Source organism: Rhipicephalus microplus, chromosome X (assembly GCF_043290135.1).
Source record: "Rhipicephalus microplus isolate Deutch F79 chromosome X, USDA_Rmic, whole genome shotgun sequence".
Lineage (NCBI taxonomy): Eukaryota > Metazoa > Arthropoda > Arachnida > Ixodida > Ixodidae > Rhipicephalus > Rhipicephalus microplus.
This window is the reverse complement of record NC_134710.1, coordinates 125828130-125842728: the sequence shown is the minus strand read 5'-3', so window position 1 is coordinate 125842728 and position 14599 is coordinate 125828130. Positions and strand designations below refer to the sequence as shown.

The 14599-nt window shown below is 46.1% G+C and overlaps 1 protein-coding gene across 1 annotated transcript; it reads right to left on the bottom strand.

The window, feature by feature from the left end:
• Positions 1–457: 457 nt before the first annotated feature.
• Positions 458–6982, bottom strand: LOC119176821 (uncharacterized). Its single transcript, XM_075877607.1, has 2 exons — positions 6882–6982; positions 458–1957 (listed from the first exon to the last, which is right to left on the bottom strand). The coding sequence occupies exons 1-2, from the start codon at positions 6891–6893 to the stop codon at positions 1307–1309; spliced, it is 663 nt and encodes a 220-aa protein (XP_075733722.1). The 5' UTR covers positions 6894–6982; the 3' UTR covers positions 458–1306.
• Between the last annotated feature and the right edge of the window lie 7617 nt (positions 6983–14599).

The window sequence follows — 14599 nt, the reverse complement described above, 5'->3', positions numbered from 1 at the left end:
TTACTACTACGGCGCACATATATATGTTCCAAAAAAGACGATAAGATCACTTGCTTAAGCAGAAAGAAAAAAAAACACAATACCAAAAAACGGAAGCTTTTGTGCTGAGTAGTTTAATAATGCATTACCAACTAGCCCGATGCCACACTTTACTTCAGAACATTTGCGATTGTGTATGCCAATACCGGTTAGGTCAGCGTCTTTTCATTTATCCGTGAACTATTACAGGTCACTGTCTTTCTGTACTTATTGCGAAATAATTATAATTCAATAATTACAGCAGAACCTTACAAATGAAGGTGACAACGTTGTACCAACCCTAATACCTACCTTGTGTCTGCTCATGAGTTGTGCTTCCGCCTCTAAGCAACTTAGCTGAAAGGCGAAGCTGAAACTGCAGGCAACGTCCATATGTGTTCACTTTGACAATAGTGCTTTTAGGGTTTTCGATGCTATATTTCAACGAGGAAATACATTTATTTATTCGATATCATTTTTTCCTCAGGTACAGACATTCTAATGCCCTTGTATTTGTTCTTCGTCCACGCATGCAAACAGGGAGCAAACTGCTGATTACGTTACTTTTCGGAAGGGCCGCGTCTTGGTTAGAGAATTCCCGCCTCTCTACAATCATATCGAAGTTTATTTCTTGTCTCTTTGGCGTTTTTGAGAGTCACGAACGGAAATTCCTGATAAGTGCCGCGATCTATATATATATATATATATATATATATATATATATATATATATATATATATATATTGAATTGCTGCATAAGTGTCCAGGCAACACTCGTAAATACACACTCGCACACACAAGCACCCACGCCCGCAAATATTACACAAACATTTTCGACGCCATTGCTTATCGGCCATTTCGTTTTGCGAATTCTGATCCGTGGATTGATCGGTAGACTTCAACGTTCGCGCTTCCACCCGAGTAAGGTACGTGCACGTGACTGTACGAGTCGACGTGCGCGTCATCTTCGTATGGGCCATGCGTGTCATACAGATGCAAGTTCTCGGCACTGGAGGCTAGCTGGCTCTTGAGCTTTTTGAGCAGGCTGCAGTTCTTGAGCATCTTGATCTTGCGGAACTTGCGCTGTTTCTTGGACAGGTGCTCGATGACGTAAGTTGGCCGGATGACTTCTCTGATGACCTGCACCTGGCGGGCCGGCACGGGGAGAGGCGCGACTGCGGCAACCGGCTGCACGAGCGCAGTGGGCAACGGGGCAGCTGCGGGAAGCACGGCTGGTGCGGATGGTGGGGGTGGTGGTGGCGGCGGCGGAGGGGCCACTTGTACGAGTCTAGTGTGATGGTGCAAGATGTCTGACCTTGGGTGGCAGTTCTTCCGCCCTGGTCGGCTCCACGGCTTGGTGCACGAGCCGGGGCTGCAGCGGGACGGTGGTCACTGTTGGTTTCGGCTCCGGCACCACAAACAGTGGCTGCACGGCAGGTGGTGGAGGTGGAGGGGGTGGCGCGGCCACCGCTGGTAGGGCCGCGGGTGGCGGTGCATGCACTAACAGCGAACGCGGCGGCTGCGCTGCCACCAGGCCTGACACGAAGAAAGGATGGTGGTGGTGCGTGACCACGGCAGCCGGTGGAACTACTCTGGTGGGCACCAGCACTTGCTGCGGTGCCACCAAGCGCGGCTGAACCACCGGCTGCACCAGCACCGGTGAGGGTGGCGGCGGAGGTGGTGCTCTCGGCGCTGTTTGGATGACCACCGTCGAGTGGATGGGCGGGGGCAGGGGCCGCGGCTGCACCAGCACAGGCTGTACCAGAGGCCTCGGGGCCACCAAAGGCGCGGGCAGCACGAACGGCCTATGCGATATCGTGGTGTGCACGATTGCCGGCACAGCGTGCACCGTTGGCTGAAAATGATGCTTGAGGTCGAGTAGCTTGTGGCTGCTCGCCCTGGCCACCAGCAGGGCGACCACCAGGCACTCGATAACACCCTGCAAATATTATGGATGTGCGTGAGCGCGCTGAATGCCTGATTTGCCGGTGACAAGGTCCGAGGGAATCGCGAGGGCATTTAGGCGTGTCTCTTGTTTGGACGAATCTAAATTCCTGCTGCCCCATTCCATACAATCTACAAACGACTTTCTTTCTCTGCGCTTAACATAATTTTGGGTGACTGAACTAAAGGTTTGTTAAATCTTTTCCTTACGACCTCCCCGTCTCGAGGAGTTGCCGTAATGAGAGACCAGATGTGGCGAGGCATCACATCTTCCGTTGGTTCCACCTATTCGTGCCCACAGGTTTCATGAATACAAATTGCAAATCCTCTCCCCTAAGAGTCTTTCGCTAGAAGCAGCATCTACCCTTATCATTTCCCTTGAGCTATCTGCCTCCTCTTTTTCCTGTCTTAAGCCGCAAAGGTGTGTCCATATGTTCACATCGCTTTTCTCACTCTGCAGTTCCTCCTCATCTTCCGGCGTTCACATAATGTTAAAAACGTGAGATACCAAGTGCATTGCATTCGGAAAAAGGTCAAAACAGAAAGCTTTTTTGTATTTATCCTTTTTTTCTTGTTTACTGACATCTGTGATGAGAGTCGGGTGAAATCGCTTCACGTATTGTTACGTTGATCCAAATTTGGTGCAAGACCAATCTCCAAAAGCAGTGTAGTAGTGTAATGATTAGGGAAGATAATTTTTAAACTACAAAAAGGCATATGCGCTCGTTAAGTCTACGTGTTTCGTTTATCTTCAACAGTTGGACCAGCATATCCGCTGTGACTGAGAATGCATACTGAAACAGGGAGCTACGATTGAGTTCCTTAACGGCAAGCTTCTTTCTAAACTACTTTCGCTCTTAATTAGTGATGGTTATGTCCGAACTCTCACTTCTTCACTGATTTTTATGCATTTGACAATTGCTCCCAGTAAGGTTGGTAGATTTATTAGACCTGCATGTTGTAGGAAATATTCATGTAACAATTAAAATTACAAGTGTTGGCCAACGTGAACATTAAGACCGCCATATTTTGCTGTAGCATTCGCTTACTATGTTTCTTGCAATATATATATATATATATATATATATATATATATATATATATATATATATATATATATATATATATATATATATATATATATATATATAACGCCAGGGCCGTTTTTTTTTGCTTAGTAGCTAAGTCGTGGCTGAGCGCAGTATATTGAATTGAGGTTAAGAAGACAACGCTAACTTCTTCAACCCAAGCTTGATACAGTATCGTGGGTTGAAGAGGAATAAGGGCTGAAAGGCAGAGGAGGGAACAATGACCACTCTCAAGGGCCCACAATTGACAAGTGCCCACACTACCGCAGCTATGGTCGAATGAAAGAGCGCATGCCTCCTGTTCGGAGTGTACTGGGTTTGATTCGCTGGGTCAACCACCGGTTTTTTTTTTTTTGATGGAGGGAGGGGTGTCACGACCTGGCGCTCGGGGGTGCGGGTGCTCATCCAGGAGAAGGTGATTTTTCCTTTCGGCACTTTTTCATTACCCTTCCTTTTGCCCTATCGTGACATTTCGTCGTGCTTTCTTATAGGTTGCATAAAGAAGTGCCTTAACCTCATACCATCATCAATTGCTCGACCAAGAGTCAGGTCAGGGTACCCCTCTCCCCTTCTGAATACTGGTGGGGGCCCGGCGGCACCGCGAATCGGACCCTGCTCCTGCTTCATCAAAGGTGGATGCTGAACCACTTCTCCACCACACCAGTAAAGCATGGCTCACCTGCACCCCATGCTCACCATCCCTTTCCTTAAAGGGACACGAAAGTCAAATAACAGTTTACATCAAAGTGAAAGCTCAATGTATAATAGCAGCGGTGGCTGCATTTCCGATGGAGGCGGAAATGTTGTAGGCCCGTGTGCTCAGATTTGGGTGCACGTTAAAGAACCCCAGGTGGTCAAAATTTCCGGAGCCCTCCACTACGGCGTCTCTCATAATCATATGGGGGTTTTGGGACGTTAAACGCCACATATCAATCAATGTATGATAGCATTCAAAACGACAATGTTATCAACAACAGTGCCCAACTTACCGAGAAATTCAGGTAAATGCACAAGAATACAAGTGCCGCAGTAGGACATTTTCAAAATGGCCCTGATGACATCAGACGAACCGCCTACTATTAATCACTAGTAATTGATGTAACTGCACTAAATAAAGAACCTTCCGTACATTAAGAGACACGATAAAATGCTGGTTGTTCGTTTCTGTTTGATTCATGAAAAAAAAAAACCGCCGGACGTTACTATGGGATGACGAAAGTTATAGCGCGAGAACAAAACGACGGCACAGAGACAAGAAGGACACGAAAGACACTCTGTCTCTGTGTCGTCGTTTTGTTCTCGCGCTATAACTATCGTTATGCTATGCCAACTAGTCCAAGCTGCCACACTTCTAAGTTGCTATGGGGAATGGTGTGAGTGGTTCGAAAATTCTATTTTCGCGTGGTTACACTGCATAGGTGGTTCCGTCTAGCGGGGCGCAGTTGAAACAAAAGCGTCTGCAATCTCGAAGCCAATGGCGGGAAATTTATTAATGGCCCTTGTTGGTGCTATGGCTTCCGCTGCTTTCGGTCTGCTCCTATTGGTGCAGTAAAACCAGGCAACGTTGTGCATGGCAACAGTGACGTGAGACGGTCCCGTCGGTTCGCTTCTTGGAGCGGATAATTTGAAGTGCGCTAACCCAATTCGGAGCACTGAAACGTGATTCTATTTCGAAATAGGCCCTCCCTTGGCACAAAAGTAACACTACAAGGTTTCTGGAGCATCATTTCAACAATCAACGTGGACTTAATCGTTGACCTTAGTGTCCCTTTAACAGCGCCGCGTTCGCCTCCCTTCGTACGCTATGGCGCACCCACCTCCCATCTCTCCCCTTTTCCTGCGCGCGCTTCCGCTAACCCTCACTCTCTGATCATTTACCACAAATCCTACCGGCCCTACATGCCCCGCCCAACTCAGCACAGTTCTTCTCGTTCTAGATGCGTACCGCGTGCGGGCGTGACGACATCTTATTGCGCGTGGACTTCGTGCGGATCATCACAGCAACAGCGTGTCCATGCATGCTCTCGCAATAATAAGAACGACATCCCGTGCATACGGCGCGACAAGAACTCGTAGAGCACCGTAGTATTTAGTCTGATTTTACCTCGTGTACCTCGAAACGACTGCGCTAGTAATATAATGGTTATAACGCAATAATTCTCTGAGCACTGAATATTTCTGATATCGAAACAATGGCATGTGTCCTGAGTAACTGATCAACGTTGTTTATTACTCAATATTACATGTATGAATGACTGGCTAATCAGTGACCAGAAGTACACCTGCTACTCGCTGCCGTGGCTTTATCGTGGAAGAAAATAATGTTGTTGAGTCATTTGACCACAGTGAGCGACTCTGCTAATATTTCATGGCTAAACAATAAAATAACATTGTAGCACAATATTTCGAAGTAAAACGGTTCTTTTTCCTGGAAGCACATGGTATATTGAAAGTTCTGTCAATCACTCAACGCCACATAAAATTTTTTTCTGTACATTTAGCCATATTCATGCTAATCGAATGTAAGCTTTGATAACGGGAATGGCACTGTTTGTTGATTTTCTTTTTTTATTAGCGCCGAACACAAAGTTTTGGCCAAAAATCCTCTACGCAATGCTTCGTGCCTGTTTTATGTATTTATTTTTATCAGAATCATTGTTCACGAACTTAGCTGCAGATACCAATGTTCATTTCATGAGCAGTATGACAACTTTGATGGTGTTTGCCAGTTGTATTCGAGTTCTCTCACGTGCGCCATACAGCCATCGTAGGCTTGGGACATATTTTTTTCCTGAAACGTGCATTATCGGAGCCAGAATTAGTGGTACTTGTCAGCCGGCTCTCTCCCTGATTACCCTAATTTTTGCCTTTATAATAATAATAATAATAATAATAATAATAATAATAATAATAATAATAATAATAATAATAGGATCCTGAGCCCTAAAAATCATAGGGAAAATCATTGGAGCCACTGTTGAACTCTATTGAGGGCCCAGGATTCCTTAATTTTCAGTCCTGATACATCAAGAAATCTCACTGCTTTCGTTAATAAGTGTGCTCATGTACTGATTCATTCGTTTCGTATTAATCTGTTTTGCGGTAAGGGAACCCAAGCGCATCCAAAGGTGGTCTTTTCAGCCCAAACCGTGAACATTTGTTTCACCCGGAATATCGCAATATGCCATCCCCACCATGTCTTGTGCTTTGAAAAATAATGAAACATACAAGATACCACTTCAGTGGTCTATATAAAGATAAATATTCTACGTCAATTTGCCAGTTTCCACCAGTGCTTAGCATTACAATTACGTCGTTCCCATTATAAACATTCTCGACTGCTCGAAAAGTTTGTTCCAGGACACATACGGTACATTAGGCGGATTCAATTTTATTAACTCTCTTGCGAATATAACGAATCATTAATTACCTATACACAATCACGCTGAAGCTGGTAGGCACACAGCTGAAGTCAGTGACTGGTCCTACAAGCCTCATCACGATTTTAAGTTCGCACTCTTCACCGCGCTAAAGAGTGACAGATTGGGGGGAGGGGGGGGGAGAGAAAAACGAGCTCCTAAATTCCGTTCCTCGGCGGTTGGAAGCAGTTCAATCACGGGCTGTTGTTCTGAGCGAAAAAAGATAAAAGTACAGATTACACTAACGAGGGGCATAAACGCGTTAATTTCACTTTTTCATTATTTGCTCATGCTCACCTAAACGTTGCCAACATTCTATCAACTACTAATTTTCGTCAGCATAAAAAGAGCGAACTACGCACAAGCGGGTGCAGCGTGGTGAAGCCACGCTCCCGCTGCATGCGGCACCCACCTTGATCAGCATCCCTCAACCACCATGAAGCGCACACAAGCGACACTCTCCTAAGTGAGCGAGCTGCCTCGCCTTATGTAGACTGCGGCCTGGGCTGGGCGCAGCCTCAAAGTTTTTTCAGGGCAAATCGCTCGGCGGAAGAGATCGAAGTCACTCGCGCGATTGACCCATTCGCGACCTCGAAATTACCCCCCCCCCCCCCTCCCCAGAGACGTTTACCCACCATCTCTCTTTTTTCCTCTTTTAATCGTCGTTATTTTTCCATCTGTTATTTTCTTTCCCGCATCCTCGAGGCCGCGAATCGCGTGCGAGACCTTAGCGAAAGTAGCGGAGCATTCAAAACTGGCGTGGCGCGGGCGAAGGAGGACGAAGCGCTGTGTCGTCGAATACCGTGGCGCCAGCCGACTGTGTCGATGTCAATGACTCGCGGTGTGATGAAGGAGGATGCGTGCCTCTGACGGAGTATAACCCCCCACGACTCCGTCTTGCTGCGCTTTCAAGTGTCACGTTGTTCTCGCGTCGCGTTCGGAGCACCCGTTCGGAGTGACTTATACTCGCGGTAACCCGCACAGACAAGTGCGGAAAACGCCGAACCATCACTTGGCGCGGGAGAATGTCACCTTCCGCAAACTGCGTAACCGTCGGTTACCTCACGTAAACATGCACAGTCTCTCCTGTATATATGTATAACAGGCGAGAAGCGTACGAAAACGAAGTAAACGTGAGACGGGATGAACAGCGGTCTCCTGTCGGGCTGCTATCCTTCCTCTCCATGGCCTGTTGCTTGGCGCGGCCTTCACAAATGCCTACTGATTTCGGATTGTTATGGCCACCAAACCTGCATGCGATTGTCGTATCTGAGAAGAAACGATTTGCCATTTTCACTTTTAGTGTCCCCATTCCAGTGCGTCCAGAAAAGAGCTTTCTAGTGCGTTAGAGAGAAGTGAGAATAACCCTTTGTCGGAAGAAAAGGTCTCGAGACACTGGCTGAAATAATGCTCTGCGCACTAGGCGTTAAGAACGTTGTGGCGCTTTTTACGGACAAACAGTCTTGAAGACGAAAACTACGAAACTATAAGCATTGTCGTACTCTCGTTTTCTTTCTTTCCCCTTGCATTTTCTTTCTAGTTTACCCCAACGTTACTAGGTAATATAATCTAGTTGGTTTACCCGGCCTTTTCCACAGCGCAGGGTAGTTGGGTAGTTAGTCGGTCAAAGAACGAGGTCATTTTCCTGTCTTGTCATCTTTTTTTATATTCGCTCCTTCTCCTCCTCATAGACTTTATCTTGTGGAAGTGGCAAATCTTGTTTGCTTCTTTTTATTATTGTGGAAGCAATATTGAAGGCACAGCACAAACCATGTTGCGACTGGAGCTGTTCAGTTAACTCGCACTCATCAACACAATTGCGCGGACTCCAGTGGCATTACGTGAACGAAATTAGTAACAATGCTTGTGTTAGCTCTTCAAACTAATGCGCCCTCTCACTTTGTTTCGGTAACCTATACCGGTTAGCTTACATCGTATAAAGTGATTAAACGCATTTGGTTCTGGGTTTGAACTTCAAATCCGGAATCTAGACCAGCTTAATTGTAGGTTTGTTTTTGTTTTTTGCTTGGAAGTCCATGCATATTTCCTTTCTATGTTTGTGCTGAACACTCTAAAAAATAACAGAGTAAAATGTCTTTTCGTCTCACAACAATTATCATCATCCAGCTTGCCCGTGCTGCCTTTATTGAAAACTCGGCACTGGCCATTTTTCTATAAAGAATGCTATGTAACGCTGATAAGGTGCATGGTGATTCGGAACCGGAATGTGCCGGGCGCGCGGCGATAAATTAAGAAAAGGAACAGAATTTAGAGGACGATTATTGTTGTGGGACAAAAAGACGTGCTTTTTACTCGATGGAATGGAATGAAAAAATTTTATTTAATCTTAAAGTGAAATGCGTGGGAGATGGTTTAGATTTTTTTTTCTTTCATGCAGGTATCCATGAGCTGTACTATCGAGAGTAATATGAGCTCGATTGCGTGAGCGTGTAACAAATGGCCAGACACCCGAAATAACGCGATACGTGTATGGCGCTGCCGAAACAGAAGGGGGAAAGGAGGGCGTTCCTCCGCTGGCTGTTAGCACTCCCATTTAATTGTTGCTGTGAAACGGCAGCTGATCGCATGTCATTAGCCGCTAGCAATGATAACAGCAAAAAAAAAAAAGGTCACAGCTTCGCCGCGAAAGCGAAGCGTTGAACGCGGTAGCAACAAATCGGAAGGTCACACGCAGAATGGCAAGCAGATCGAAACGTGCCCCGGGTTTCTCACGCACAAATGACGCCCGAAACGTCCTCACAGGCGCAGATGAAAGCGAATAAGCGTCTCAGCTGTCAATTCACTGTGTCTGAAAAGCGTGCCCTGTTCGCAAACGAATGCTGCCCCCCCCCCCCCCCCCAACGCCAGCCAAGACGTATGATCCTCCTCACCAGGAGATAAGGGCGCGCGAGTGATTGTCCACTCTCATCCTCCTGCGGGACCAAGTACGCACGAGAGATGGGAGCCGCCACGTGCTCACTGCGCCATCTTCCTGATAATGCTGAAAACACGATAGTCCCCCCCTCCCTCATATTCCCGATAACAGCCGTGAGTGGTCGACATAAATAGCTCGCCGTTTGAATGTTCAAGGAGGTAACCTTTGGTGGTTCGATTCCTGAAGTGGGGTCCTTTTTTGGGTCATATTGCAGAGAACCTTGAAAAAAGAATTACCGTTATGTCCACACAGCATCCGTTTTCTTTCGGTTAAAAACGAGGCAGGCGCAACATAAGACCTAATCATGCTTCTGGGCCTGCAGAGTATATGGAAAACCCTATGGGCCCTTGAAAATGGGGATGTAGAAGTGTTATCTGTGCGCAAATAATTTTGCGAATCTGTGAGCCATTTTATTGAAGTGCTGAAGGGCGAAGACAATGTACCAGACTGGATTGTGCCCCTTGATCCATTCTTCAGAATGCCCAAATATTAATCAACAGTCAGCTAAGAGCTGATGGTACCTCAATGAATTCTGCGGGTGTATTTTGTCACGCATTTGTATTTTGACCAATACGTTTTTATGTGAAATGTGAACAGTGTTAGTATGCAAGGCAATGAAGGAAAAAGTATTGGTGGCTCAGTGGTTAACGCCTCGCATTCACGGCACGGAGGTTCCACGTTCGATTCCGCGCGCCCGAGTCTTTTTTTATTTTTTTCTCTCTTGCGTTTCCATGTACATAGATAGGTATACATATACGGTGAATGACATCGACGCCGACGCTAGCGGCGAAATTCAGCCGAGAGTGTCCATATAATTCCTATCACAGTAAAAATAAATGCCCCGAAAACAAAAGTAAAGCATGTGCATCAATGTTCAGCGAACACCACTTTGGGGCTCCCAACCTCGCCCAGGGGGCACAGCGCCACGCGCGTTTCGTGGCGCAGCGCCCCCTCGCTTTATGGCTAGGTGGCATGAACCACCACCTGATCTAAAGGGCACAGCCGGATACATGCATCCAACCTTCATTCGTAGTTCAGTTCAGACTGGCACGGTGGATGGACGTGTTTTTTGAGTGCTCCTGATCGACTGCGCAGATAAGCGGCTTTGCGTGTTTTGAGCTTGTTTTTATAATTAATAAGGCAGCAGTTTAAACCTTTGTAGCACTTATTACATCGCACGGCTTTTTCGGGGGTCAGTCACCAGGTTTTGTTTGTGTTTTGTTTGTTTGTTTTTTCTCTTGCCACCACGTGGGGAACGTGCGCGTACACCGAACACGCAAATTTTTGTAGTAGAGCTTACACTTTTTTTATTCGTAGGGGAGGGTTCGTCGTACGCCCTGTTTTGTAATTATCGAGGGGGACAATTCATAAGGACAATTGGTGTCAAAAAGACACGGTTAAAAAGACTGTAAAATGTTCAGAATGCGGAGTGGGTTTGAAAATGAACGCCACTACAAACGCGAATGGAGAGGAGTCTGACGCCGAGTGTAGGCAATGTGAGGTCGATGAAGAAATGAAGAAAATGACGGTTGCCCAGAGGGAAGTGCTGATGAGAACCACCGAGCTGGAGAGTGCGCTGGCGACAGAGCAAGAAAAAACGAGGGCTATGGGAGAAAGGCTGAGCTCCACCGAGGAGGCACTAGCGAAGGTGAACAAAGGAGCGGTCGATGGAGAGAACTGTAGGGCACCGGCAATCAGAACGGCGAAGAAAGAGCAAGCAAGTTCGGAAAAAAAACAGGTTCAGCTGGTTCAATGGTCACAAGAAACTTCAGCAAAGTAGTGGTGGGGTTCGGAGAGGACAAAGCAGCCGGCGTCACATGTGCAAGTAACCTCCAGGGGCAGGGCGCTCCAGCTGAAAAGTCACAGCACGTGAGTAACCACTGGGGACTAGAATTAAAATCGATGCGCCGAAGCAATGAAAGAGGGGGTCAGAGGTGACAAGAGGGTCGCAGTAAGGACGTTCCCAGGACGCAAGCTGGAAGCAGTCATGTGGCAAGCGAGCGCGAGCTCAAAACTACAGCTGATGGACGAAACTTCGTGATTATTGCAGGCGGCTTAAACGATGCCTTAAACGAAGATACGGCAAGACTAGTGACCACACTGGCGAAAGGGGCTGATGAAGTGCGCGCCATTTATTCTCAGGTACAGGTAGTGATATGCAGGATATTGGAGGCATCGATGCGTGACAGCAACCTGCAAAAAGCGGTTGTCAGCGCAAACCAAGAGATTTGGTGGATGAGTCTAGAGAAAGGCTTTGAGGTGGGGAATATAAACAGAGAGGTGCATAGGTGGGGTGGTTTTCAACGAGACAGAATTCACTTCGATGGGAGGTTAGGTCATGAGGTGGGTTGGTGACTTGCAGGACGCGCAGTAGCTTTTTTTTTTGGGGGGGGGGGGAGGCACGCAGCCCTTTCGGGGTGCAGTATAGCTAGCAACAAGAAAACAACCAGGGAGACTCTTTGACAAGTGGTATAGACAGATACAATGCTAAAGTGGCACCAATATCTAAGACACGTAGATTCCGGGGCGAAAATCGACGTAGCCACGAGGGCCGAGGCAATTCAGACGTAGGGTATATAACATGCAGGGTGGCAGGAATAGGCTGAAGTGGGAAGAGATAGAAAAACAGATAAGAGAGGAGAAGCCGATGGTATACGGTTCTGTAGAAACACATCTTAGCGACAGGGAACAGCCACCTAACAATCGGGACTACGCATGAGAATATTGTAATAGAACAGAAGGCAGCAGAAAGGGTGGTGGTATTGGGGCAATAATTCATAAAATTACAGACTGGCAAAGGGTCAAGCAGGAGCGCAAGGAACATTTATGGTTAAAAGGAAAAGTGGCAGGGCAAATGACGCTCCTGAGTTTTGTATACTTCTGGACAGGGGCAAAAGCCAGGGAGGAAAACCAACAAATGAAGTGCATAGAAAATGACATTGACGAACTAGGAGAAGAGTGTGAGGTAATTATATTAGAAGATATGAATGCACACATAGAAAATATAGATGGAAATACTGACCCAACCAGCAGAATGCTAAGGGTTATGGGTGAAAAGCATGATTAAATCATTTGCAACAGCACCGAGAAATGCAAAGGGCAGATAACATGGGAGGTGGGAAGGCTGGAGTCGACGATAGATTACGCAATAATGTCACAGAGGATGTATGATCGGCTAAGGGTGATGAACATAAATGAATATGGGTCCAGAAGCTTAGGTAGTGATCACAAACGTATCAAGCTGATTTTTGTAAAAGAAATGAAATTGGAAAGGTGGCATTGCGAACAACCACACGGTAATATTTATTCAGAATGGCAAATAGAAATAGCAAACAAAGAGTTTGAGAAAATAATCACCGAGGATACTAAAACAGAGGAGATGTACACAAATATAACTCGATTGTTTGAGTTAGAGCTCACTAAATTACGAGTCAAATCAACCGGAAAAGTCAGACACAAACCCAAAAGCTGGTAGAATGAGGAAGTTAGGAGAGCCATAGTAAGACGTCAGGAAGTCCCCAGGGAACACCGGTACGCTAAACAGAGAGGTGAACCGAAAGATGATGTCAAAAGAAAATGGGAAAACTTTTTGAGCTGCAGAAGGGAAGCGTCCGATTTGATCAGTGACAAGATTAGAAGAAAGGGGGCCCAATGGATGGCTCAAGTAAACAAAAAGGATAGAAAGGCAGCTGTGTGTTTCGGAACCAACTCAATTCTCTGAGTGATAAAACAAGCATGAAACAGAGATTTATAACCACAGTTCAAGGGGCCAGACTAGAAGGGCACTAGGCAATGGAATATATAAAAAGAATGATGGCAGACAAATTTAAACACCAAGAACACGCTGCATGCACCGTACCATATGAGGATGGACCAATTAGCTCAGTGGCTCCACAGAGACAACGAGAGTGGGAAAGGTCAGAGAAAAGGGCTAATCGCACATCAACAGGCCCTTATTGCATCCCAATCATGCTAATAAAGAAGCTAGGACCTAACTCTAAACAAACATTAAGAGAGGTAGCGAGCAAAGCCATAACATATGTTGAAGCTCACAATGGGTGGAAAGTAAGCAGGATGGGCATGACCTATAAAGGAAAGGGGGACAAAGCCGGTATAAACAACTACTCTACTATAACAGTGACATCAGTAGTTTACAGGCTGGTGATGCAGGTAGTAAAGAAAAGACTACAGACATGGGTGGAGAATGAGGGGGTGCTGGGAGAACTACAAAATGGGTTCCGTAAACGAAGGAGGTTGGAGGACAATCTGTTCTTATTGATGCAGTGTATTGAAATAGCGGAAAAGAACTAAGGCCTTTGTGGCTGGCATTTCTAAATATCAAGGGAGCTTACGATAGTGTAATTCAAAAAGACTTGTGGGGAATGCTGGACACACTAGATGTGGAAGATGGAATAACCAATCTTCTAAAGGATATCTATAAAAGTAACAAGGTAGTTATCAAATGAGAAGAACAGGTATCTGAACCTATAGAGATACAACGCGGGCTTCGACAGGCATGTCCCTTGTCACCTTTGTTATTTATGCTGTATCTCCAGGGACTAGAAGCTAAATTAGAGGGGAGCCGACTCGGCTTCAGCCTCTCTTTTGCCAAGCAAAAAAAACACATTGAACAGTCATTACCAGCATTGATGTATGCAGATATAGTATTGATAGCCGACAACAAGGAAGATCTACACGGATTGATAGACATCTGTGGTAATGAGGCCGATAGGTTTAATTTGAAGTTCAGCAGAGAAAATTCGGCCATCATGATTTGTAATGATAACAAAGGCAGTGAGCATAAGATACAGGAAGTCACGCTAGCAATAGTGAATAAATAGAGATACTTGGGCGTCTGGATAAATAACGGGGCTGATTATCTAAGGGAGCACGAAAAATGCGTAATGACTAAGGGCAGCAGGAATGCAGCTGTAATGAAAAATAGGGCACTGCGAAACTACAATATGTATGACGTTGTAAGAGGGATTTGAAAATGTGTCATGGTCCTGGGTTTGACGTTCAGCATTGCGGTCTTGTGCATGAAATCGGAAGTTCAAGTAAGATTGGAAGTTAAACTACGTGGCATAGGTAGACTTGCTTTGTGAGCACACGGGAATACCCCAGATCAGGGGGTAAAAGGTGACATGGGATGAACATCGTTTGAGTGCAGGGAAGCTATCAGCAAGATAGAATTT